Source organism: Ornithorhynchus anatinus, chromosome X5 (genome assembly GCF_004115215.2).
Source record: "Ornithorhynchus anatinus isolate Pmale09 chromosome X5, mOrnAna1.pri.v4, whole genome shotgun sequence".
Lineage (NCBI taxonomy): Eukaryota > Metazoa > Chordata > Mammalia > Monotremata > Ornithorhynchidae > Ornithorhynchus > Ornithorhynchus anatinus.
In genome coordinates, this window is record NC_041753.1 from 36,598,613 (window position 1) to 36,625,674 (window position 27,062).

At 44.4% G+C, this 27,062-nt stretch overlaps 1 protein-coding gene across 2 annotated transcripts in view; it reads right to left on the minus strand.

Annotated features, from left to right (window-relative positions):
* Nucleotides 1-4,027: 4,027 nt before the first annotated feature.
* CAAP1 (caspase activity and apoptosis inhibitor 1) overlaps nt 4,028-27,062 on the minus strand; it is a 56,696-nt gene continuing 33,661 nt past the window's right edge. Inside the window, exons 6-7 of one of the 2 annotated variants that reach the window (XM_029055809.2) lie at nt 8,761-9,108; nt 4,028-4,305 (exon numbers count right to left, since the gene is read on the minus strand). In XM_029055809.2, coding sequence (XP_028911642.1) covers nt 8,762-9,108 — 347 coding nt within the window. In that variant the 3' untranslated portion in view covers nt 4,028-4,305; nt 8,761. Of the gene's footprint in view, nt 4,306-8,705; nt 9,109-27,062 lie in introns of those variants that run through there. The other variant, XM_029055808.2, reaches the window with a different exon arrangement.

Genomic DNA, 27,062 nt, shown 5'->3' on the forward strand with positions numbered 1-27,062 from the left:
CCTTCATACAGGTTTCTGACTTTTCTTCACCTTTTATGTATCCTGTTTACATATTTTAATATTAATGACAAAGAATCGTAAAAAAATGAGGCAGTGAAAAAATTGCAGTATTTTAACATTAAATTCTGGCTGTAAATGAGGGTAACATAATAAACGTTTTTCTCTTCCACATATTGCAGATTGATTTAGCAAGAAGTATTATGGTTTATCTTACCATGACTAAGCCATAGGACTTTATAATCAGATTTTAATTTGGTATATCTGCATTCTTAGGGTTTTTTTCTTTTATTCATGTTTGGGAATAGACTAACAACCTGCCACTGAGCTATTAACTACCTGTCTAACCCTTAACCGAACTATTTTACAGCTGGGAAGTATGCATAGCCATCAGCTTCACAGAGACATTTTTGAGATGTGTAATATTTACCCATCAATGAAATCACTGATGGAAATGTATAATAACAATAAATAATAATGATTATGGTATTTAAGTGCTTACTATGTGCCAAGCACTGTTCTAAGTGCTGGGGTAGATCCAAGGTCATCAGGTTGTCCCACGTGGGTCTCACAGTCTTAATCCCCATTTTACAGATGAGGTAACTGAGGCACAGAGAAGTTAAGTGACTTGCCCAAAGTCACACAGCTGATAAGTGGCGGAGCTGGGATTAGAACCCACGACATCTGACTCCCAAGCCCATACTCTTTCCACTAAGCCACTCTTGTCACTTCAAATTCTGTTACTCGTATTTTTTAATGTTGTTTCAGGTGGGTTTTTTTTAAAAAAAATAATGCCTTGTCTTTACAGATTGTTACGTTCAGCAAGTAACTGGACTTAGAGCTGATTTTCCTTTGTTATTTCAGCAATTTTAATTGTCACTATGGAGGAGGTGGTTAAAGAAACCTGGTCCAGATTTTTTTTGTGTTTTGGTGTGGGGGGGGGGTTCCCACCTTCACAAACCCCAACTTCTAGCATCTCAACACTTTAGGCAAAACACTCTCAGTAAAGAGCAAATACTGTAATAAAAGAGAGATCAACAAACAAATCTAAATTTTTCAAAGGGAATGTCTATAATTTGTCTTTTAAAAGTGACATTGTGAAATCTAATTACTGTTCTCTTTCAAATAACCATAAAAACAACATTAAAGTCTCTCATCAGGGATAATTGATACTTTTGGATCTCAGGGGAGTTGCACCTTTTTCTTTTGCTAAAACCCCAAATATGGGTTTTCCAACTGAGAGAAAAAGAAGGTAACTATTAGAAGAGAAAAGATTCATTTATTGAAATTGAATTCCTTTGCTACTAGGGAGCTACGCCAAGTTCCTTCACCTTCAGGCTGACCAACAAGCAAGTTTCCATCAAAGAAGATAACAGGTTTTGGTTCTAAAACACAAAAGAACATTTTTTAAAGTACAGCTTCAGACAGGCTAGTCAAAAACCAACCAAATTATTTTAAGAATATTTCATAAATAATTCAATTACAGATTTTACATACAAATAGGTCTCTTGCTGACAAGAAATACTAAATTATTATTTTTACACAAGGAGAAAAGGACACACGTTTAGAAGTGAAACAATAAAAGTGTTCAAAGTTGGCATTTCAATATAGAACAGTTTAATTGCACAGTGAGAACACTGAATATGAATCAATCCAGGGGCTCTCATTTCAGAGTTGATCATTTAAACTAGCCCAGCGAGTTCAAAATCCCCCAAATTAATCAGTCTTGATAACCACAAGAACGGTTATGAAATACATAAAAACAATTATAAAATGATTATTTTCTTGGTGAATGTTCTTATTTAATTTTCTTGGAGCCCCTCTCATTTTGCTTCAACTTCAATTATTTTTCTCATCTCGTGTACAATAAACATTCCTTTATGATGTCATTCCAAATGCACCAAGCAAATGTAGCTTATGTGACATCTAGTTTGTAAGTCTTAAAATGGCCACCACAGAAAGACCATGGAATGCTCACTCTAAAGCTTGCGGACTGGGAGACTTCTATTATCTCTGGTCTAGAAATATCTAAAGGCCGGATTCTCGCTCTCTCTCTGTGGGGAAGAGGAAGCAACGCGGCCTAGCGGAAAGGGCATGGACCTGGGCGTCAGAGGACATGGGTTCTAACTCCAGCACTGCTATTTGCCTGCTGTGGGACTTTGAGCAAGTCACTTCACTTCGCTGAGGCTCAATTTCCTCATCTGTAAAACGCGGATTCAATAACCTCCTCTCCCATGTGGGACAGGGACTTTGATGAATGTTTAGTACAGTGGCTGACAGAGTAAGAGCTTAACAAATGCCACACTTATTATTATCATCATTGGTGGTGTTATTATGGCCCAAGGATAATATACCCAAAGAGAAAGAAGACGTCTATGAGGATCTAGATAGATTCACCAGAGCAACTCCACAATCTGACAAAAGTTCAGCATGGGTTAATTCAATTCAAAGGGGCCCATCTGATGCCGAAACTTGGAAAGAAGTCACCAGACCTCACAGCAGTGAAATGCTAAATTCAGTCCCACTAGCTTGTAAAGCTCCTAGAGGACAGGGATCATGTCTACCAATTCTACTGTATTCAATCATTTGTATTTATTGGGCACTTACTGTGTGCAGAGCACTGTACTAAGCGCTTGGAAAGTACAATTCGGCAACAAATTGAGACAATCCCTACCCAAAAACAGGCTCACAGCCTAGAACTGTACTATACTATCTCAAGTGCTTAATACAGTGCTCTGCACACAGCAAATGATTAATACCGTGGATTGATTGAATAGCAACCTTTTCTTCAGCTTTTACTTTTATTTTTTACTTTTACTTCCTCTAGACTGTAAGCTTATTATAGGCAGGGAACGGGTCTCCCAATGCTGTGGTCTTGTACTCTCCCAAGTGCTTAGCTTAGTACAGTGCTTTGCAAGCAGTAAGCACTCAATAAATACGATTGAATTGAATGAATGCTCTGCACACGGTAAGCACTCAATAAATACCATTGATTGATTGACGGGGCTCAGTGAGTGGGCCAAATAACTCATAATTATTAACGCCATCTATCCTCCCAAATAAAATCCATCCTCCCAAATAAAAGATACTGGATGACGCACAGGAGAGCAAAACAATGGCATTGTAAAGACGCTGTCATCGAGCATCAGCAGGACACAAAAGACCAAGGAGTGCTGGATCAATCCTCAGTTCGCATGGGCCAAAGTCCGGCAGGCATCATAACCAATACGTCGACAAGTGGCTCCCAAACCATCAAGGCAACTAACCCTCAAGCCCCACGGATCATCACAAGGGCTCCAAAGAAACAACTCTAGCTACTTGAAACAAAGTGAACGGCAAACGGGGCGGTTCTCCGAGACATCAGGACCACGGATTTCTCGCTCAAGACTGGTGAATGACTGGGAGATTCAAAAAATTACTTGTAGCAAAGCATTTAGAGAAGCAGCGTGGCTCAGTGGAAAGAACACAGGCTTGGGAGTCTGAGGTCATGGGTTCGAATCCCTGCTCTGCCACTTGTCAGCTGTGTGACTGTGGGCAAGTCACTTAACTTCTCTGGGCCTCAGTCACTTCATCTATAAAATGGGGATTAAGACTGTGAGCCTCATGTGGGACAACCTGATTACCCTGTACCTACCCCCGCGCTTAGAACAGTGCTCTGCACATAGTAAGCGCTTAACAAATACCAACATTATTATTATATCCACCACCACCTTGCCGCTCACGCTAATCCTCAGGCATCTGCATGGGTTTTTCTTCCTCATCTGAGCAACACTGAGGAAATGCCTCATGACTTCAGAGATGCCACCACAAACCCCACCTCAAGAAGAAAGGGGAGAGAAATGACTGTGGAATTCTTTTCACGGCATTTGTTAAGCATTATGTGCCAGGCACTGTACTAAGCGCTGGGGTAGATGAGCTACTCAGGTTGGACACAGTCCCCGTCCCACATGGGGCTCGCAGTCTTTATCCCCATTTTATGGATGAGGTAACTGAGGCACAGAAGTTAAGTGACTTGCCCGAGGTCACACAGCAGGCAAGTGGCAGAGCTGGCATTAGAACCCGGGTCCTCTGACTCCTAGGCCCATGCTCTTTCCACTGAGGCCAGACTGCTCCATATATCCTACAACCAACATTTCATTGACTCCCTCTGCTCTTTTCATTTGCCTTAGCTGCTTTAAAAGAAAAGGGAAGATGCCAGGAAAGTGGAAAAAGATGAAAGAGTGCAAAGTGCTTTTAATGTGCACTATAGAAAGAGGCTCCCTCCTCTTCCACTGAGTGGACATTTATGGGCGGAGTCAGGCATGTGCCCTGCAAAAAAAAAAAATAAATCATATCGGGTGTTTTGCCACATATAGAGAAGTGGCTTTCTTGGTCAGTTACTAATCCTGTCTACGACCTAATTTGTTCCACTTATTCTGCTTCACACATATCCACTCCAGATGCATGCCCTTCAATGGCAACAATTCTTTTCTTTCCCTTAAAATGTATTCATTAAGCATTTATTAGGTGCAAAGTACTGGACTAAGCACTAGGGTAAAGACAGGACAATAAAAACCAGACACAGTCCAGGTCTCAGACAGCTCTCACCACCTGAGGTAATTATTTAGCAAGTGCTTACTGGAGTCGAGGATTGTGATAAGCACTGGACTAGCTAGAATCAGGTCAGACACAACTTCTGTCCCAATCTAAGAGGTAAGGAGCGGAAGCACGGGTATTTTATCTCCATTTTACGGATGAGGAGATTGAGGCCCTGAGCGGTTAAGGGACTGGCCACAAGTCACAGAGCAGACCAGCGGTGGCAAGAGCCGGGATTAGTACTCGGGCCTCCTGAGACTCCTCGTCTCATTAGGTTTCCGCAGCAGCGGCATGGGAGAGACGCGAGGGTGGAGACTCAGGTTTACTGCCCAGAAGGAGGCAATAGTAAGCCGCTTCCGTATTTTTACCAAGAAACCTCTATGGATATGCTACCAGACGATTGCAGACAGAGGTAGGGTGTTCTGGGAGAGATGTGTCCATGGCGTCGCTATGGGTCAGACACAACTCGACAGCATAAGACAATAACAAGACCATGCTAGCAAAAATTGGGGCCAGTAATGTGGTCATTTCAATCAACTGCATTTCCTCAATTACTTCTATTACCCTTGCTACATGTGTGATCACCAGATGAATGCCATGGGCTGAGGTCAATAATTCTGAATAAGTATTAATTTGGATTTGTACAAATTAGCCCATACGGTTTATCTCGACACAATCGATGCTGTTTCATTTTAAGGCAGTCACAATGGGAATCTACTTTTCAAATCATTAGCCACGTTTAAAACAGGTGGGAAAAAGCTGTCGCTTGTTTTTGGGGTTGTGTTTTATTCAAATCGAAGTGTCATTATGACAACCGCCAAGCGTACGACGTTCCAATATTTTGAAAATGTCACCTTTTTCCCATAGGAAACGCCTTCGGATTTAATGTACAAAGTGCAATCAGTACCAAGTGTAATTCAATTTCTGCTAATTTTATTTTGTCTTTTCAAGAACCACTTCTCATACACCCAGGGGTTGCATTCTTGCAGAACATCCCACGTAGGCTACAGCATTCACCCCCTGTCCAGAACCACGTGCAGATGTGCACAATGATTTATTCCACCGCCACGTCACATTTTATCTCGACACACGTGCCTTGTCGGAATAACATTCCCCAATTCCGCAGTCACATTCTCTCTGAAATGCACTCGGTGTTTTGGCAGAACTGAGTGTTCTTAAGGGGTGCATAGGAAATCAAGTACATCACATACAGTACTCGGAGGAAAGTAGAAAAATAACAGTACTACATCTGCTCCAAAAAACATAACTGCTCTAAGTTAAGGCCCTTTAAATATAAAATGATTCGTAGAAAAAGGGTATAATTATTGATACACAAGACATAAAATTAAGGATGGGGGATTTTTTTCTTACAAAAACATCAATAGAGGAGTGTTGTGGAATTCAAAGTGATCCATAAAGGATGGGTAATGAGTTTAATAATTGTAATGGCTATTTGTTGAGTGCCCACTGACTGCAATGCGCTCTATTAGCGGTGGGAGAAGTACAAAAGAAACACAAAACATATTCTCTGCCCACAAGGACAGATACTCTCTGCCAACATATCGAAAGCCTTGAAATCCAGAACCATGAGCAGTTCAATTTCAGATTCAAAACATCACGTTGTCCAAGCAGCTAATTTTTTATTTTATTTTAGGGTACTTGTTAAGCGCTATGTATCAAGCCCTGTTTTAATTGCTGGGGTAGATACAGGTTATGTTGGACACAGTCTACAGTCTGTGTCCCACATAGGGCTCAGAGTCTAAGTAGGAGAGCTGAGGCAAAGAGATGTTAAGTGACTTGCCCAAGGTCACACAGTAAGCAATTGGCAGAGCTGGGATTAGAATCCAGGTCCTCTGACTCCCAGGCCCATGCTCTTTCCACTAGGTCAGTCATGCTGCTGCTTCCACAAAATTCCTTAAATGCAATGATAAACAGCAAAGTCTCCTTTTCCTGAGGAATGCAAATGAAAACTTGATTATTTTGTGGCAAGAAAGAAGTTGAACAAAATGCCCGATACGATATGTCTGTCAGAGAGTAGTTTGCCAGAGTTTGGCGTTTCTAGCTTGTTGTGAGCAGGGAATATTTCTACCAACTGTTGTATTGTATTCTCCCAAGTGCTTAGTACAATGCCCTGCACACGGTAAGGGCTCAATAAATACGAGTGATTATCAATTACGGTTTGTGGCCATTTCAAATTTCTAAGAACTGAGCATGTCTTTAATCTCTAGGTGAATAGTCATTGAGTGAACAGATAAAGATTCTTAAAGTCTGGTTTCTATTGCGAAATAAGCCCTTGAAATCACATGACCTTAAAGGATGTCTGCAGACATGAGCACTGTGTAAAGCCACAAAAAACATTTTAAAACTCAGGGTATTTTTTTTTTTTTTACAAGTGCATAGACGAAATTACATTTCCTAAATTGTTAAAAAGTTCATGAGAAATACTACTTTGATTTAGAGCAATTTTAAAGACTCTAAAGATGCCTGTTTGGTTTTAATCCATGCCCCATGATAGGAGTGTTTTATGCTCTTCGATAATACAGTCATACGCCTAATTCTCCTGTAAAGCAGGAGGATATGTTCTCACAAAATCCTGCATTCCGGAAAACTCATGCTGTAGCAGTCCCATTTTCGGCACTGTACAGGGTTGTGCCAAAAGAGTTTTGCATAATTGGAGTAACAGGCACTATTCCCCTAACAGAGTTCTAGCCAGAACACGTAGTGAAAAAATGTGTCATGGCAGAACTGAATGTATCGTGTGTATGATGTATGGCTTTATCATGGGGTATGATTTCCTTTCTACTTACAGAACTACCCCAGTGTGATGGCTGAATATTGCAGGCAAGTAAAGGTGGTGTTTTAAATCTCTCTCTCTCTCATTTTCCCCTGCCTGCCCCCGCCTCTCTCCTCCTCCATACTCTGACCTTGATTCCCCCCACAACCGCATCTTTGCCTCCCCACCCGCGGTGTTCCAGTATTTTTCTCTGTTCAAAATTTAACCAACGAAACTATTGCTCCTGAAGTGCAGCCCTCTGCTCCTGGCTTGTAGCTCCACCTCCCTTCCCTGGCCAAAGGGGAATTGGGATGGATCAGGCTGTAAAGGGCAGAGAGAGGAGCGGCATGGCCGTGGCAGCTTGGGAGGGGGCAGTGTCCCCGACCATCCTACCCCCATCATTCTGCCTCTGTCTCCATGGGCTTTGGTCGGGGCAGGGGTGTGTAGCTATAAGTGGGAAGAGGAAGGAGGGCGATAACACCACAATTGTTCCTATGCTTGAGGTTTAACAAAGAAAAAATATACACGAGTGGGGAGAAGGGAGGAGACAGACTGGGAGGCAGGGGAGAGGGAGCCCAAGCTTGGGGTCCAGGAATCAATCAATGATACTGATTGAGTGTTTAAATTTTTTTTGGGGGGGGGGGGGTGGTAATTTGTTAAGTGCTTACTATGTGCCTCGCACTGTATTAAGCACTGTGGTAGACATAGGCTAATCAGGTTGGACCCAGTCCATGTCCCACATGGGGCTCACAGCCTTCACCCCCATTTTCCTCACCGAGGCACAGAGAAGTGAAGTGACTTGTCCAGAGTCACACAGCAGACAAGCGGCAGAGCCAAGATCCGAGCTCGGGTCCTTCTGACTCCCAGGCCCGTGCTCTGGCTACTAGGCCACGCTGCTTCGCTACTCCGTGCAGAGCACTGTACTAAGCATTTGGCAGAGTACACTGTAACAGAGTTGGTAGGCACTTTCCCCGTCCACAACGAGCTTACAGTTTAGAGGGGAAAGAGGAACCGGAAAAGTTGCTGGGAAGAGGGAAAGGCAGGAAGTGATTTAACTGCAGCAACTTGACGTAACCCTGCCGGTTCTATCCCTGCGGTTGAATGTATGGTGGGGTGTGGTCAGACACCAGAGAACTCCTGTCCAGATATATGCAACCTGAGACACATTGCTAGTGGACATCGAGGATGACCAGGGACTGATGAGTAAGGATCCACGGTAGCAACACGTCAGCCTATATGAGAGCCATGGTGAGAGTAAAAGGGGGTTAAAAAAAAAATTAGGAAAGAAACCACAAGCAACTTAAGCCACGGGTCATTACGCCAACGGGATTTGAATGAGAAACGTCAAACGAGAACCAAAAACTGTCATCACTCTCTTCGAAACAAACCGCAAAAACAAAGTAAAATGAAATAACCTTAGGCTATTTTTTTTACATCGCCAGCTTTCATTAGGGCCTTAATAGCCCTGGCCCTCATCTCAAGCTCCAGGAGTTCCAGCTGCTGGGCGGAAGGCTGAACATCTTCGGAGGGAGGAACAGTTAGGGCGGTTGCTGCTTTGGTCTCCTTTGGGCTGCACTCTGCCAGTCCCAATATCTCGTTTACGCTTCTCTCAATGTCCTTCTGGAGGTCATCGATTTGACCAGCTCCGCTTCTGACGTGTTCTGGTACATCTGGAGTAGCTGCTTCTTCGGGGCACAGGCCTTCTATGTCACTGTCGTATGTGTCGGCATTGATGCTGAGTACATCGCTATCTTCTCCTTTGCCTGTAAGTACAGAAATGGAAAAAGTGGCATATAAACCAAGTGGCCTGACTCCCCCATCTCCAAGTACTGCTTGCGGTTTTCTCCTTACAGATACTCATGGAACCTCCCCTCCCCTCTCCTGACCCGGCTTCTTCTCGACTTTAAAAGCAGATCTAATTTCGGCAAGTTTTAATGTATTTTTCATTCCAATTTAGTAGAACATGCAATATACCCAAGCAGCGGTGCCTGAAAAATTTATTCCATCATATGGAGTTCCATGATCTATTTTCCTAATTAAAATGTCATAAGGTTTTATATCACAGTGAAGCTTCTGCATTACAAAATGAGAGCTGATGTTTGGAACTTCTTGGATTGATTATTGCTTATTATTTTAGAAGTAAAATTTAATTCTCAGAGTGCAGCTTAAAATGCTTTTAAGATTGCTTTATAAATTACAAAAAAGAAATACCACAGGCAAGCCGGATATAAGGTCGCACATTACAATTATCCCCAGACCCCTACACACACCGTTCCGATCTCTTTCGCTCCGATTCAACAAATTAGTGGGGGAAAGCCCGGGGCCATCTTTTCAGTTAAAATAAGGCTTCGTCAAGGGGGATTCAATTAGGATAGTACGATAAAATACAAAATACATTCGTAGCAAAACTTCCGTAATTGATACTAGGAACCTGGCTGTAAAACAGAGACTATCACTCTCAGCACCTTGGCCTCAGTAATGACTACTGCTGTGGTTGTCATTTGTAACTTTGAACACTCACTAATAGTAGCACTGTTGTTTATGGCTTCAATGAATATACCCAACAAAAAGTAAGCTGCTTCGATATTTATTATAATGGCTCAATTTCTGCGGTAAATCCCCCAACAGTGACTCTCTCTTTTCGCAGTAGTCATAAAAAAAATTAAAAATTAAAAAAAACACCTCCTGATACTAGTTTGACGTTGGAGCCTCCCATTGTGAACAACAGATGGGCCTCCATCCTGAGACTTCAAGAAGGAGAACCTGCGTGGAGGAAATGATTATAGCACCAGTGGTTTGCCCAGTGCCATTCACTCTCTTCCCCCTCTTGGGGTGGCACCTGGAGTGTTTCCAGTACTCTACCAGTCTCAACTACAGGCGGGAGAGTCAAGCAGAGGCATAGCCATTCCATTCCTAGCTTGGGCAGTGGCTAGCGAGGAGCAGGCAATCTGCTACAAGTCAAATCTCACCTGTGCTGGGCAGCAGCGGCACGGGAGAGAGTTGAGGGCGGAGACTCAACTTTACTGCGTGGAAAGAGGCAATGGTAAGCCACTTGCAGATTTTGACCATGAAAACTCTACGGATACACTACCAGAACGACTGCAGATAGAGGTGGGGCGCTCTGGGAGAGACACATCCAGGGCAGCGCTATGAGTCGGAGATGACTCGACAGCATAGAAGACAAGACAGTCACGCTCTCATTCCTGCCAGTCGAGTTCCTGCTGGGGCATGGAGTGCAATGAGTGAGTGGGCGGGCAGGGGTGCAACACACTAGGAAACACACGCAAAGGCATTTTATGTCCAGGACCCACTTACGGCCAAAAGTGACTGCAGCACGGTGCCAATGCTGGACTGTGGCACCACGACCTGGAAGTCAGCTACCCTGCTGCCGACTGAAACCTCTGCCTCCCATATAGGCCAGCTTTTTTTCCAGGATTTCTGCTGGGCCCGTCCATCTCACAGAACGCTCTAGATGGTTCTTTGGTCGAAACCTTCACCGCTGAGGACTCGATCTCAGCATGCAGAACCAGGACTAAGACCCAGGTCTCCTGATTCCCAGAGGAATTGCTCTAACCATTGAATCGACAGTTCGGGGCATTGTTTTTTTTAAAGTAAGCGTTCACCGTGTGCCAGGCGCTGTACTAAGCGCTAGGATAGATCCAAGCTAATCAGGATGGACACAGTCCATGCCCAACCCCAGGCTCCCAGTCTTAATCCCCATTTTCTAGATGAAGTAACAAGCGCAGAGATATGAAGTGACTTCCCAAAGCCACACAGCAGACAGGTGGCAGAGCAAGGACTAGAACCCAGGCCCTACTGGCTCCCAGGCCTGTGCTCCAGCCACTAGACCACACTGCTTCCCAATTCTCTAGAATAGAGTGGAAACACTGATAAAACAACAGAACATGTAAAGATAAAGTCCATCTTTTATGACCAAGAACCCTCTCTACAAACACAGCAATAATTGGCAATTGACAGCTTATGAAAAATATTCATCTGACGCATCAAGCCATGTGACACCAGTAAATAATTTATGTAAAATGATATAAATCTCAATTTATGTTAAATAATAACTGCCGTAAGGAAGATCCAAGAATCTTTTAGGGCAGGCATATCAAACTCACACTGCACATGTGAAGCTGTCTGAAGCTCACAAGACAGCTGACCACGGCAGAGGAAAAAAAGGAGAAAGATGCAACGGGCACATCCATTCCCCACCTCAGGCAGCAGCCTGGCTCCTTGCGCTTGCTGGGGGGCTGAAGGAGCTGCTGTTGCTGCCACTGGTCCCTGGGATTTCCATGGTTCTAGGTAGGGGAAGTGTCAGTAAATGGAAAAGTTTCAAGAGCACAAACCTGAGGCAGAGAACAATGCCATCCTATGGAAGTACAACACACAGCCCTCATCCCAACCGTGGCCCAATACAAGCACCCCAGGGTTTGATGCCTTACCCCATGTGCTCATGCAGCTGGCCTAGTGTTCGGCTGAGCAAAACCCGGGTAGTCAAAACACTCACCCCGCCCCAGGCGGAGATTAAGCAAACAAGAATGGCTGGATCTTGGAGGAAGCTTGGCGTGGAGCTCATATTTAATAGCTCCCACACTCAGGAGGGGCAAAAGGAATGCAGGAGATGGACTCTGAAGTGCCTCTCCCTGACGGAAGTTCAACTGAGCAACTACTAATGCCTTACAGGGTATTAACTCGGAGCTGAGCCAGAAGAAAGGATTGGGGAGGACAAAGGGGAACCAGTTAGTTGGGGTAAGAGACCCTCAGTCATTTTTGAAAAGAGAAAGAACAGTTAGGACAAGCAAAAGCTTGGAGCTATGACCCCGGGAAGGATCAAAGACGACCCATGTCGGGGTCAAGACTCAGAAGGTTTAGGGGTCCACAGATCGGGACTTCGGAGAAGCGAGGCTCCTGCCCCTGAGGGGGAGAACCAACGCAGAATGGCCATGTCATCTAAAAGACTCGGACAGGTCTTGACTGGAACCTGGGACGTCCTGAGAGAAGAGGGGAAGAATCTGAGGAAGGTAAGCCGGGCATCCCAAAGGGAAGTACAGAGGGTCCTGGGGGAGAAGTATTACATCTGGGGAAAGGCAGTTTAGACCAGAATCCCATGTCACCTGATTAAGAATACCTGCCAAAACACTATTAAGCCTGAGACCTCTGATCTTGGTATTTGCCTGAGGGGAGACACAGTGGCCTGGAAAGCTGCAGGAGGAGGAAGGAGCACTTTCTCCACAAGCTTCCTGTAACCAGCCCAGGGACAGGGGAGATAAGTGAGTCCACAAAGATCCCCCATGCTTTCAAAGAGACATGAGTGTGTGAGATCATGGGTTGTGACAGCGATTAGATGCAAGGATTTGAGGTGTGTTAGGCAGAGATACCTAAATTTGTCTGCCCTGGGAACTGGAGGGCTTTAGGACACAGCAGAAGCTAACAGGGGTCAGAGGTCCCCTCCTAAAGTGACTTCAGAGGCTATTTCGGCCAGGATTTAGGGTTGACAATTACTCGCCCCCCCCCACACACACACATACACATTTCGAAGCCTTATTGAAGGCACATCTCCTCCAAGGGGCCTTCCCTGACTAAGGTCCCCTTTCCTCTTCTCCCTCTGCGTCCCCCTGACTGGCTCCCTTTATTCATCCCTTCCTCCCAGCCCCACAGCCCTTATGTACGTATCTGTAATTTGTTATTTATATTAATGTCTGTCTCCTCTCTAGACTGTAAGCTTGTTGTAGGAAGGGAATGTGTCTGTTTATTGTTGTACTGTACTCTCCCCAGTGCTTAGTCCGGTGCTCTGCACACCGTAAGCGCTCGATAAATACAACTGAATGAACTCATAAATGAATGAACACCTTCGGAAATGTCACATTTGGTATCCGTTGGTGGGATCAACTCGCATGACCCTGATCTGGCGGTTGGTGACATTCCAGAACTTTAAAACGGTTAACCAGTAAGCAATTTGCTTCCAAGAGGAAAAAAAAAAACGTTGATAGAAGCAATGTCACAAATGGCTACTGGAGGGCAGAAGAAAACCCAAGGTGGGGAGGGTGGGGGGGGGAAGAAACGGTCAAAGGGCTGCAAATTTTTTTTTCCCCTTTTGAAACCACCACCATCATCAAATGGTACTTACTGAGCACTTACTGTGTGCAGAGCATGGTACTATGCTCTTGGAAGAGTACAATATAACAGAGTTGGCAGACACATTCCCTGCCCGCAAGGAGCTTCCAGTCTAAAGGGTGAGACCGACATTAATATACGTGAACTACAGATTTTACGTAAATCCTGTGGGGCTAAAGGAGGGATGAATAAAGGGTGCAAATCCAAAGAAAAGAGTGACACAGAAGCCAGTGTGGGAGAAGAGGAAATCAGGGCTCAGTCAGGGAAGGCCTCTTGGAAGAATGTGGTTTTAACAAGACTTTGAAGGTGGGGGGAGTGATCGTTTGGTAGATATGAAGAGGAGTTTGTAAGAGAATGATGAAGTAGACAGGGCCAAACACTGACTGTCAGAGCTGGGCTGGAAGGTGAATGACAGCAGGCTGCGGAGGTTAAAAACAGGCTGGTTCTGGCACAAGGAAGGGGTTGCCCATGGAAGAGGGTCAGGATGAGTACTTCACAGAGTCAGAACTGGAACCAGGGGCAGAGGGAGGAAGGGAACAGGCCCCTCTCATTTGCCAGACTCTGACAGAGGTGTCCCTCACCCATCCTGATGGTGGGCAGAGAAAGGACTGATGGTGGGGGGAGGCACTTTTTGAGGATTTTTCCCCAGGCAGTTCTGGGACCTTGGAACAGCAGATGGATGCGGACAGAGAGGGTGCGAAGCAACTACAGAAACAGCTCGAAACCATGACCTGCCAGGAATGAGCTAATTCTGAATACGTGGCTACGAGCCAGGGGAAACAGCAAGAGGTACAGAGGATCGTTTTGGGACTGTGTCCAGAGATGCCTCGAGGAGGGGAGGCAAGTACACCTCTCGCCCAGTCACAGGGGATATGCTGTCATCATCTGAGGATGTAGATGGCCAGATTGCAATAAGCTAAATGGGCTGTTGACGGTGGAGCAGTCAGATTTCTAACTTTCTCTTTTTTGGCTGAACCGCTCAAGAACACCAGCTGGGCAAGATTCCTCACATTCAAGAATCTGTTGGTCTTCCTGTTGCTGTAGTTAAGAGCGGTCATTCCAGTCCATACCAGGAGGAAGAGACAAGCATTTTTCAGGTAGCTCCACCAGACAAGAAACATGGAATCATGGGAAGCCAGGGGCGGCAGTATCTGCTATGTTTTTTTCAGATTGGAGCAGATGTTAAAAAAAAACAAAACTGGGCTGATTGGGGGGAAGAGGAAGGGGGGGGAGAGGGAGAGATGGGCTCAACTACCCTTTTTTTTGTTAATGGTATTTGTTAAGGGCTTAATATGTGCCTGGCACTAGACACTGGGGTAGATACAAGCTAATCAGTTTGGCCTCAGTCCATACCCCACAAGGGGCTGACAGTTTTAATCCCCACTTTACAGATGAGGGAACTGAGGCAAAGAGAAGTGAAATGACCTGCCCAAGGTAACACAAAAGTTAAGTGGAGAGGCAGCAATAGAACCCATGACTTCTGACTCCCCGGCCCGTGCTCTTCCCACTAGTCACGCTGCTGCCACTGTCAGAGGAAGATCACCTGGGAGAAAGTGTCTCTGATTTGTGCTCCTCCTCAGCATGTCCGCCTCTCTATGTGTCCGCCTTTCTTTGGTCTGTCTCTATCTCTCATCTGTCTACATGGATGAAATGAATTTAGAACACTGCTTTGCACATAGTAAGTGCTTAACAAGTACCATCATTATTTTTATTATTATTATTAATAACTAGGTAACTGCCAAATTGGAGGCGGCGTTGCCTCGTGGAAAGAGTTCAGGACAGAGTCAGGAGATCCAGGTTCTAATCCCAGCTAATCCAAGCATTAACCTGAGTGCTGTGTGGCCTTGGGCAAGTCACCTAACTGTGCTGTGCCTCAGTTTCCTCATCTGTAAAATTGGGATTAAATAGTTGCTCTCCCTTCCTCTTACACTGGGAGTACTGTGTAGGGCAGGGACTGTAACTGATCTGGCTGCATTGTATCCACCCCAGTGCTTAGCACCTAGGAAATGCTTAATAATCCATCAAGCAATGGTATTTGAACACTTTCTGTGTGCAGAGCACTGTCCTAATCCCTTGGGAGAGTACAAAAGAAGAGATGGTAGACATGTTCCCTAATCACAAGGAATTTACAGTCTAGACAAGGACCTTAGTCTAAATACCACCATTATTATTATTCTTACTAATATATATCTCCACTTCTTTTTGTACTGTGTAGATACAGCAAAAATGTTGTCGAAATGTAATCCTGGGTTTCATCTCTTCAAAGTGGTTGCCCCATAGCGGTCACCTATGTTGCAGTTCCAGATTTAGTTTGATCACAACTCATTAGCCTCTTTGCGTAGTTTAAAAGTTTAAATTATAAAAGACAAGAAGACTAGCGCCTCCAAAGTGTTCCCCTAGACATGAAAATTTGGTTGAGCTGAGTAAAGCATTTCACGCAGAACCTTTTCTGTTCTTTTGGAAAAAAACTGCATATTAACACTGAAGCAGAAAACAAGAGAGGGAACATGATTTCTAGGTGGAACACTCTCAGAGAAGCAGTGTGGCCTAGTGGAAAGAGCATGGGCCTGGGAGTCAGAGGATCTGGGTTCTACTCCCGGCTTCGCTACTTGTCTGCTGTGTGACCTTGGGCAAATCACTTCATTTCTCTGTGCCTCAGTTTCCACATTGGCAAAATGGGGGTTCAATACTTGTTCTCCCTACTTTTGCTAGCCCCATGTGGGTCCTGATTATCTTGTGTCTACCCCAGCGCTTAGTACAGTCCTTGGCACATGGTAAGTGTTTAACAAATACTATTATTACTAGTATTACTAGAGAAGGCTAAAAGGGGCCAGTTTCAAGCACCTGGAGCCTGGAGAGCTGGGCCCTGTCCACGGGTTGCATCAAAGAGATCCATGAGAGAACCAGTCCTGAGAAGGACCTGAGGGAGGAAGTGCTCTTGGGATCCTGGGACACCAAGAGAGAATGAGGAGCAATCACTCTGGGCTATCTAGAACCTCGTTGAAGTCAAATCAGACCGAGGACCCAGGTGTTTGGGACCCGTGAAGGCCCTCACTGGGTGGGAAGGAGAAAGTTGAGACCTCACTCAATGAAGAAAGGCTTTTATAGGAACCTAGGCGCGCCTGTTCCCTCGAGAAGATCTCTTCCACAAAGGCCCAGGCCAGATGCCAAATGCTTGATTTTTAAAAAGCTCTGGATCCAGTTCTCGGTGATGTTTCACTCGCAAAACTGCTTCAAGTTGGGCTGGATAAGAATGCAGTCCCCAGACAATGAAAACTACCCGTAACAGTCAGAGTTAGGAGGTGGGCGACAGAGGTGGTATTGTAGATGTCTGAGCCGGTTTTAATTTACATTTATATTACTAGGAATCACAACAACAACAACTGTGGTATTTGTTAAGGGCTTACTAGGTGCCAAGTACACCTGGAGCAGCATGGCTCAGAGGAATGAGCCCGGGCTTGGGAGTCAGAGGCCATGGGTTCTAATCCTTGGCTCCACCACTTGTCAGCTGGGTTACTCTGGGCAAGTCACTTAAATTATTTGTGCCTCAGTTACTTCCTCTGTAAAATGGGAATTAAGACTCTTGAGCCCCACGTGGGACAACCTGATCACCTTGTATCCCTCCCAGCGCTTAGAACTGTGCTTTGCACATAGTAAGTGCTTAACAAATGCCATCATTATTATTGTTATTACTGTATTAAACGCTGGTGTGGATAAAAAGAAAATCAAGTCGGACACAGTCCCAGTCTCATATGGGGCTCACAGCCTAAATCGGAGGGAGAACCGGTATTTCACTCCCATTTTACAGATGAAGAAACAGACGCATAGAGAAGTCAGAAGACTTACCCAAGGCAAGTGGCAGAGGCGGAATGAATTACAACCCAGGTCCTCTGATTCCCCAGGCCTGTGCTCTTTCCACTAGACCATGCTGCCTGAGAAAGTGGATAAACAGAACCATGAAATATACAGGGGATTCTACACTGAAGTTTTCAAAGGCTCTTGGCAGGTAAAAGAAAAAATATATATAAATAGACTTAGGGATAGACCACAAAACAATAAAATGAGATTCCACTGAAATAAATTACAAAAGAGAAATAAGAGGAGAAAATCAGTTTAGGCAAAAGAAAACCAGAAAAGACAAAGTCCAGAGAGATTTGGGAGGGATAGGGGACTAAAAATTATATTTCAGGCTTTCGATGTGATATCCCAGCAAAATCAATGAAATCATTTTCATGACAGCAACCAAAGAGAAGCAGGAAGGAAGTGGTATACCTTCCACTACTGATTTCATCTCTCCACAACTCTGGTGAGAATGATGGGATCTGAAACACTGTATTCCATTTTTAAGCACTTCAAAGAAGAGCCACACAGATGAAGGAAGAGACATATGAGAGGATTAGAGGAGATAAATATAAATAACTACGGGAAGAAAGAGAAGATTTGACAATTTTTTCAAATGTGCGAACACCAAAAAAATGGCAGTGCAAAGGAGTATAACTAGGATAGAGAGAAAAAATTTGGATACATAACTTATTTTTCCATGGGTGAAAACCTCTTGATGGTGTGCCAATGGTAAAGGTGCAAATTCAGGATTTAGTAGTGCTTAAAATCTGATTAGTCAGACACTAATAAACCCATTGTGTATAACATGATTTTTAATTGGTTGGGAAATAAATGCTAGAGAAGCAAAATGTTTTCCAACTCTAAAATCTCTGACCATTAAACAAACTGGAAACATCAACAATATTAACGCAAAAGGGATACTGACTGGTTACTGGGAACATGGGCAGAAGTTTCCAAACAATCAAAGGCCACAGCCTAACAATTACAATAATTATAATACTAATAATAGTAGCAGTAGAATTCAAGTGCTTACTATGTGCCAAGCATTCTGCTAAGCCCTGGGGTAGATAGCATACAATCAGATCAGTTACAGTTTCTGTCCCACATTCTAACGGGGATGGAGACAGGCTATTTAATCCCCACTTAACAAATGAGCAACGGGGGAGGCAAAGAGCGGATGAGGGACTTGCCCTAGGTCACACAGCAGACAAGGGGCAGAGTCGAGATGAGAGCCCAGGTCCTGATTCCCAAGACTTTGCTCTTTCTATTAAGCCACGCTGCTTTGGCTATGCGACGGCAAGGGAAAATTTCCTGGGGAAGAGGCCAGTGGAGCAGGAGGAGGCCGGTTTTAGCTAAGTGATCTGCCTTCTACCTCAGCTCCACTCATCTGGGCTTCTCCCTGACCCCCTTGCCTTTCAACCCAAATCTCCCTGTGTTGATGTCAGTGCTGTGCTGAACCTATTCTCTTTCCCAGCACAAGTCAGGATATTTTTATTTACCAAAATTATAACTTAATAAAAAGACTCTATCAATCTGACCTTCAAAAAATCAGGACACCTAAATTACTGCCTAGCAAAGTTAAATGTAACATACAAATACGAGACTTTAGCACTCGGCAATTGAAAAAAAAAACCACGTAATTTTGCTTTTTATTTCTTCCTTTAATTGATCTTTCCAAACTGACTTAAATGTTATTCCTTTTCAGTAAGGTCTACTTTTGAGAAAGACTTGTTTCATCATTCTCTCCTCCAGCTCAAATCTCTAAGGCAGACGGCTATTGATCTGCCAGTATTGCTCATCAAAACAAAACCCCTGATATACTGGAAAGCAATGCTGCGTTGCCTCCGCAGAGCTCTTCTTGGATACATTTAAGCTTTACTAAGATTCAAGTTTTATAGAAAGATCTAAAGAAGTCTAACGATAGGGAAACCCTGTCTGATACCATTTCTTTTTCTCACTGCACTACCCTCCCCAAAACCAATGCTCTGTTTTATTTTCTGTATCAGAAATTCATCTTTTAATATGCACTAAGGGAAATTCATGTAAAGAGGGTATAAGCTGAGTTACCTTCAAGCCTTCACCAACTAATCACAATAAGTCTACTGGAAAGCTAGACTGTGGGAAAGGGCGTGTGATGGATATGATTATCTTTTATTTCCTCCAGTGCTTAGTACAGTGTCTGGCATAAAGTGCTTAACAAATAGCACAATCATTATTATTAAAATCGAACGTGACCCACTGAATAGACTGTAAGCCCGTCAAACGGCAGGGACTGTCTCTATCTGTTGCCGACTTGTTCATTCCAAGCGCTTAGTACAGTGCTCTGCACATAGTAAGTGCTCAATAAGTACTATTGAATGAATGAATGAATAATACCCATCAATCAATGGTACTTATTGAGCACTTACTGAATGCAGAGAACTGTACTAAGCATTTGGGAGAGTGCAAGAGAGTAAGTCGACACAATCCCGTCCTTCAAGGAGTTTACAATCTAGCACAGGAGGCAGACAGTGAAATAAATGACAGGTAGGGAAAGCAGTATAAAGATCTGCACCCAGGTGCTCGGGGGTGAGAGTGGTGCTTACAGACTCAAGTGCATGAATGACAGAGAAGGAAGGGAAAACAGAAAAGACAGGGGAGGTGAAAGATGATGGTTCAACTTGTATGGCTGTTCAGTATACCACACTATGATTTGGGAGACTTTCTGTTAAGCATAAGGACAATGGAAACATTCAAATTCAGAAAATAATCCTCTAGGCTGCCAGCTTCTCCTCTAGACTGTAAGCTCCCTGTGGGCACGGAATGTACCTTCCAACTCGGTTCCCAAGTTCAGAGTACACTGCTCTGACTCTAAGCATTCATTAGATATGTTGGACTGACTGACTGAATCCAACACGTTGTATGCTAGAAAGATTGCTATCTAGGTGGACAGCATATTTTGGCCTAAGATTAACTTTGATCCCGACATGCAGTCTAGGAGTGAACCATCTTCAGACTTGCCCCATGCCCTGTCGCTAAACCCAAGGACAGGTGTGTATAAACTAGGATGGCCAGCTGACCATTCAGCGGTTTTCACACATCTAAATAGAGGAAAAGAGGTCAGCAAAGGGGTGTTTGGTATTCTTGATCAGCCAACACTCCCCATCTTCAAAGTCCTATTAAAAGATATCTCCAGAAAGCCTTTCTGACTAATCTCTCATCTCCCCACCCTATCTTCCCTCCCTTCTGCAACATCTATGCACTCGAATCCATGGCCCACCTCTGTCCCCAGAGCACTTATGAAGAGCAATCAATAGTACCCTTACTGAGCACTCACTGTGTGCAGAATGCTGTACCTGTAATCTACCAGTAACCTATTTTAATGTCTGTCTCACCACCTAGATTGTACTCATCATCATCACCATCATCATCAGCAGTATTTATTGAGCGTTTACTGCATGCAAAGCACTGTACTAAGCACTTGGAAGAGTACAACACAATATAACTGACACATTCCCTGCCCACAACAAGCTTACAGTCTATAGGGGGAGAACAGCCATTAATATGAACTCCTTGAGAGCAGGAGCATGACTGGCTCTACTGCCGTCTCCCAAGCATTTAGTACAGTGCTCTGCATGCAGTCAATCAATGCAGTAAATACCACTGATTGACTGACTGACTTGGGTGCCATCAATAATAATAATAATAGCACTTGTTTAGCGCTATCTGCCAAGCACTGAGGCACAGAGAAGTTAGGTGACTTGCCCAAGGTCACACAGCTGACAATGACAGAGCCGGGTAACTTCACTAAAACAAAGGAAAAAAGAGTAAAAAAAAGAGTAGGGGGGGTGGGGGGAGAGATGGGTCTAAAGGAGCCAAGTGTCCTGAAGCAGATTCCAGAACGTGCTTACTTCCCAATTCCCACAGGGCGGGGTTCACTTCAGAATCTTAAGAGTCAACATAGCAGACCATGCACAGCAGCCATACAAAACTTCTGGCCAACAAGGGTTTAGTTCAAGTGGTATACACAGAATAAGCCTGATCTTTTTCTTAAATTCCTCATTTTGATAACTTGTACTTGCTCTTTCTGCCACAGCTGCAAAGCTAATGTGGTATGACAATTTCTTTTACACCTAATTTGGTCTCTTCTTCCTTTCTCCAGTCCCTTGTCTAGCTACCTTTTTCTTTAGCATCAGCTCGGAATGAAAACAATTACTAAGTTAGGAAATCCATACTTCCATCCTGAGGACTCTAAAGTTCTTACATGCTAAAATCTTGAGTAGCAACTGCTGTCAGTGCCCAAAGCCACTGTGATAACTCACTTGGTAAAGCTATCAAAAATAACAAAGCAATCTCCTAGAGTGCTCGTCAATTCCCTGGGATAGCATCAGATAGGTGGAAGAGCACTGCACAAAATTCTGAGGACAAATCATCCAGTTCAAATGATATTTAAAAATCACCTCCTCCAAGAGGCCTTCCCAGACTGAGCTCCTCTTCCCCCTCTACTCCCTCTGCCATCCCCCCTTTACCTCTCCGCAGCTAAAGCCTCATTTTCCCCTTTTCCCTCTGCTCCTCCACCTCTCCCTTCCCATCCCCACAGCACTGTACCCGTCCGCTCAACTGTATATATTTTCGTTACCCTATTTATTTTGTTAATGAATTGTACATCGCCTTGATTCTATTTAGTTGCCATTGTTTTTACGAGATGTTCTTCCCCTTGACGCTGTTTAGTGCCATTGTTCTTGTCTGTCCGTCTCCCCCGATTAGACTGTAAGCCCGTCAAACGGCAGGGACTGTCTCTATCTGTTGCCGACTTGTTCATCCCAAGCGCTTAGTACAGTGCTCTGCACATAGTAAGCGCTCAATAAATACTATTGAATGAATGAATGAATTTAAATATTCTTCATTTTACAATATCTACCTTGCCGCCTACTTCTGACACCAAGCCACTTAATTCTTCTTACAACTTTTATTTCCAAGCTCAATTAACAAAGTCGAGGATCCGGCATGAGAGACAAAACTCAGACTGTCAAACAACACTGGACTAGCACACCATCTTTGATCTAATTCTCCTACCTTGAAGACTGTGGGTTGGGGAAGGTGGGGGGCTTGAAAGGCAGCATTATGCAGATGGCAGAAAAATAACTAGGGAGGCAAAGATGATCGACTCACCATTTCTCGGCCTAGACAGATATTTGGATGCAAGCGTGAATTCTGAAATCTGGGTCAAAATTGGACCGACTCCAGGATCCCCTAAGGAGGGTTAGGTTAAGTGACAAAGGATACTAGAGAGACTATCAGATTCCAGTAGAACCATATCCTTTCACCAGCTCTTTCATTCATTCACTCAATAATATTTATTGAGCGCTTACTGTGAGCAAAACTCTGTACTAAGCACTTGGGAAAGCACAATACAACAGTAAACAGACACCTTCCCTGCCCACTCTGGAAAAGAAATAGTCCCTAAACATTGTCCTACTGGTCGGGAGCCTGGTGGGGGCCCTGGGAATCTGGAATCGAGAGGGAAAAGAAGGCTAGGACTGTGGGAGAGTCCAAGCCTGGAGGGATTGAAGGCATTGGTCCTGGAGCCAGGAGGGCAGAATTCCAGGTAGGCTCGTGCCTAGGGATCCAAGTATCAAGGCATAGGATCCAGGAGGATGGAAGCCAGTCAGTCAATTATATTTATTGAGCGCTGACTGCATGCAGAGCACTGTATACTAAGCACTAGGGAGAGTCCAATACAACAATATAACAGACACATTCCCTGCCCAGGGAAGGCCCACTAATTTGCCATAAGAAGCACTATCCACCCCAAGGAGCAAGGCCACAACACCTAAGAAGATGGCAGTGATTATGCAGGGCCTTAATGGAAGGCTTGCAGTATCTTTGGAAAGCGAGATGAGACACTGCCTTAGGGAAGAGCTCAGGGAATCAAAGACAACGTCCAGGAAGCACAAGGACACCACTGCAAGCTCCTTGTAAGCAGGGAATGTGTCTGCTAACTCTGAGAGGGAAGAGGGCCGACCCCTACCCCAGAGAGCATCTGGGCGGCAGTGCTGACAGGAACGTGTGACTTATCGGTGATGCCTGTCCCTCTTGGTCAGAGAACTGATCACATTCACCTCTCTGACCCCGTGAGCTCGGGGACCAGGGGAGTTGATCCAAGCCTGGGTATCGAAGCGGAGGATGCTGGGAAATTCAGTCACAGACCAGGTCGGTCGGCTCAGGGCTAACCAACCGGGGACGGAACTGGGTTTGCCTAGTAAAGGAGTGAGTCCTTCTGTGGCTCTATGGAAGCTACTTTATGAGAGCCCCGTGAGGGGCAGAGAAGGATTCCTCAGATGGGGAGGGGAAGCTGTAAAGTGCAATCATGAGCAGGGACCTCCCAGGATCCTGGGGCATCAAGTATCTTGGATGGAGAACTGGGGTACTTATGGGGGACTGGGACAATCATGGTGACTAAAGGATGTATTTAAATCAATATTAACCAAATTTCCAAAGTGGCAGGCATCAATCCCAGCCCTCATGAGAGATCAGTGTTTGCCCTAGGCAGAGAGCTCACGCGGCAACCTGATATTCACCTCTGAAAGATGTGTGAGAGGGTCACAATTTCAGCTAGATGGAGAAAAGTTTTTGCATGAATGTGCTGGGGAAGGGTGCACCCTTGTGTTTGTCTAAGTGTATGCAGAATCGGGATTATTATTATTATCGACGATAATAGTACCATTCGCTAGGTCAGACTGAATGATCTCTGTTGTGAAATTGTATGCATGTCTCTCTTGCGGGGAGAAGTTCATAACTGTGTTGGAGTGGCTTCACAGGTTGAACCTCATCTGTCCAAGTTTGATGTTACTAATCTAAACCCCTTCTCTCAGCAATTCTTGAAATTGTCTGGCTTGTTGCAGAGAATCTAATCCAACTGTCTCTTTTCCTCGAGGCCTCCGTGAGAATAAGAAAAATACCCCAGGGGAGAGAGGGGGTGTGAAGTTATCTCATTTTAAAAGGAAAAAAAAGGAAATTTGGTTTTTTGGGGGGTTTTTTGCTTTTTTTTCTTTTACAAATCATTTGTTTAAAGGAAGACCACTCCCTCGAGCAAATGTTTCACTTGTTTTTTGTTAGGTAGGGACTTCGATGCTTGGAAAGCTACTTTTCAAAAGATTAAGTGTGAGAATGCAAGAGAGTTACATGGGGGAGAAGAGTTTTGAAGTCTTTACGGGCTACGGGTGCCTGAGGAAGTGTGGATTTAATCGCTCTGCATTTAGGATATCGGGAACTGTACTATACTGTGTGTGGAGTTTTGGGAGGACGGGGGGCGGGGGGAGCGGGGAGAATCGGAAAAATTTGAGTTTGGAAAAGGAGATATATAAGCAAGTTTGGTTCACACTATCACCTTTCTATCCGGCACGTGGCCTAGTAGCTAGAGCAGGGGCCTGGCAGTCAGAAGTTCATGGGTTCTAATCCCAGCTCTGCCTCGTGTCTGCTGTGTGACCTTGGGCAAGTCAGTTAACTCCTCTGAGCCTCAGTTCCCTCATCTCTAAAATGGGGATTAAGTCTGTGAGCCCTAAGTGGGACAGGAGCTGTGTCCAACCCGATCATCTTGTATCTACTCCAGCACTTAGAACAGTGCCTGGCACATTGTAAGCGCTTAACAAATACCATAAAAAAAATGTGACGACTGAACATAAGGTCAAACCCGCTTTGTGATATGTTTACTACGGAGTTGGATGTGTGGGGAAAATAGATGAGGGAGACATATATGTTCCTTTTCTGTGTGATGACGGGACGATGACGGGACATGGAAATTAGGTGTACAGAAATGCTGGCTTTGGGGAGGAGAGAAAAGATCTGGGACAATGCCCACAGGGAGAATGGCTCACCATCCTTTCAATTTCAAGCTGGTCTACAGCACTCATTACAATGTTCTCAATCCCACTGGCAGGCTGACTGATTATAGCAGGAGGTTTTATTGTTTAGGGAATCAGCATGATCTTTTGGTTCATATGGTCATTGATAGAAGATCTCCAGGAGGTTGTGGTGACCTACGAATGGGGTAGACTTCATTGTACTGCTAGCTAGAGGCAAATCTACCATTGTACACAACGCTGTTAGACACCTGGCGGATTTAGCTCGCAAGGGACTTAAAGTGAATGCCATTTCAGCAAACTACCAAATAGGGCCCTAAGTTACCTTTTTCTACACCATCAAACAACCTGGAGCCAACAGAAGCATTTTGGAACAATCTTAGTTCTTGCATTCTTTAGAAGAATGACCTGAAAGCTGTGATGATAAGTAAGGTAAAGAAGAAAATGGCTTATTGATTGAAATTCTTTTAAGTCAGGAAGGAGCATACTGGAGGCACATGGACTTAATCCGCACGGCAGCATACTGTAGTCATTGGAACATAGATTCAGCTCCCCAATCACAAAATGGAATATTCAAATTTGAATGCAAATCAATATTTGGATATGTTGTCAGAGTTTTTAAGAAGTTATACATTTTCTAACTAAGAACATATGGAAAAAAGATACAACATAAAAATAATCCCCCTTGGTATAGTCATTGTTAGAGGAAACTGTCATTCTCTAAATAAAACAGTAGCTCTTTAGATAAACTGTAAATAGATGAAGTTCATTAGCCAATATTAGTTTTAAGGAATAAAGTGAAGAAACACAAACCCTCCCTCTTTCTGACACAATAAAGAGCAGAGTTGTTCGTGACACTGCCCCAACAACTTCCATGTTGGGGGCGGGAGGGGAGGGTTTAAGCCCCCAACCTCAACTAAGAGTCCTTACTTTGCTATACCACCAATCCATCCAGCAACAGATTGTAATAACATTTAGACCAAAAGGTAATTCGTCAGCTATTAAGCGCAATATCACAGTATGATGGAAATTGATTTATAATCTGATACTCATCTTCCATTCTGCCAGTGTCGAAAATGATTTTTTTTGTCAACAAAAAGAATGCTGGCAGCATTAGGTGAAAAAAAAAATGCCCACACTAACTGAAAACTTTATTTTCAGCTGCAGCTCACAGTTTCTACCTCTCATTATGCTAAACAAACTGAATGCTGTTTTAGGATACGACCAGACTGATTCTTCCCTTCATACTGCGGGTATGACGGAGGTTGGAGAGGAGAAGGTTCGGGGAGAAGGGAGGAGAGAGACAACAATAGGCGAGAGGGCCGAGAGAGAGTGAGTGCATAACCCTAGGAAGGAAAGTGATTAGAAGCTGGAACCACAGCGCGACTATCTGGTGTTCTCCTGAATCTTGCTCCACTGGTTTCCCTGGATAGAGAATTCAGAAGTCCCTTCAGACCACCATTCAGGTTCCCTACTGTGCCCCTTGCACCTCGGTTCCCCTCATGGCCTGAAGGGGTATATCTCTGCTGTTTCTGCTTTAGGTCCCCACTGTTCTTCAAAGAGGCAGAGACACTTCCTATCCTACGAACACAGGTCCCCGTAGCTGTTACTAGCACCGATAACACCAATGTGTAGCTTTAGTCAGGTCATTATGGCCAGTTCATGCCACTGGGGCTCAGAGTACATATGTCTTTTGCCACTAGGTTTTTTCCGGGGGGGGGGGGGGGCAAGGATGGAGTAGAGGGGGAAGAGAGGTGAAGATGAGGAAAATGAGGAATGAGGAAACAGAGAATAATAATAATGTTGGTATTTGTTAAGCGCTTACTATGTGCCAAGCCAAGCACTGTTCTAAGCGCTGGGCGAGATACAGGGTAATCAGGTTGTCCCACGTGAGGCTCACAGTTAATCCCCAT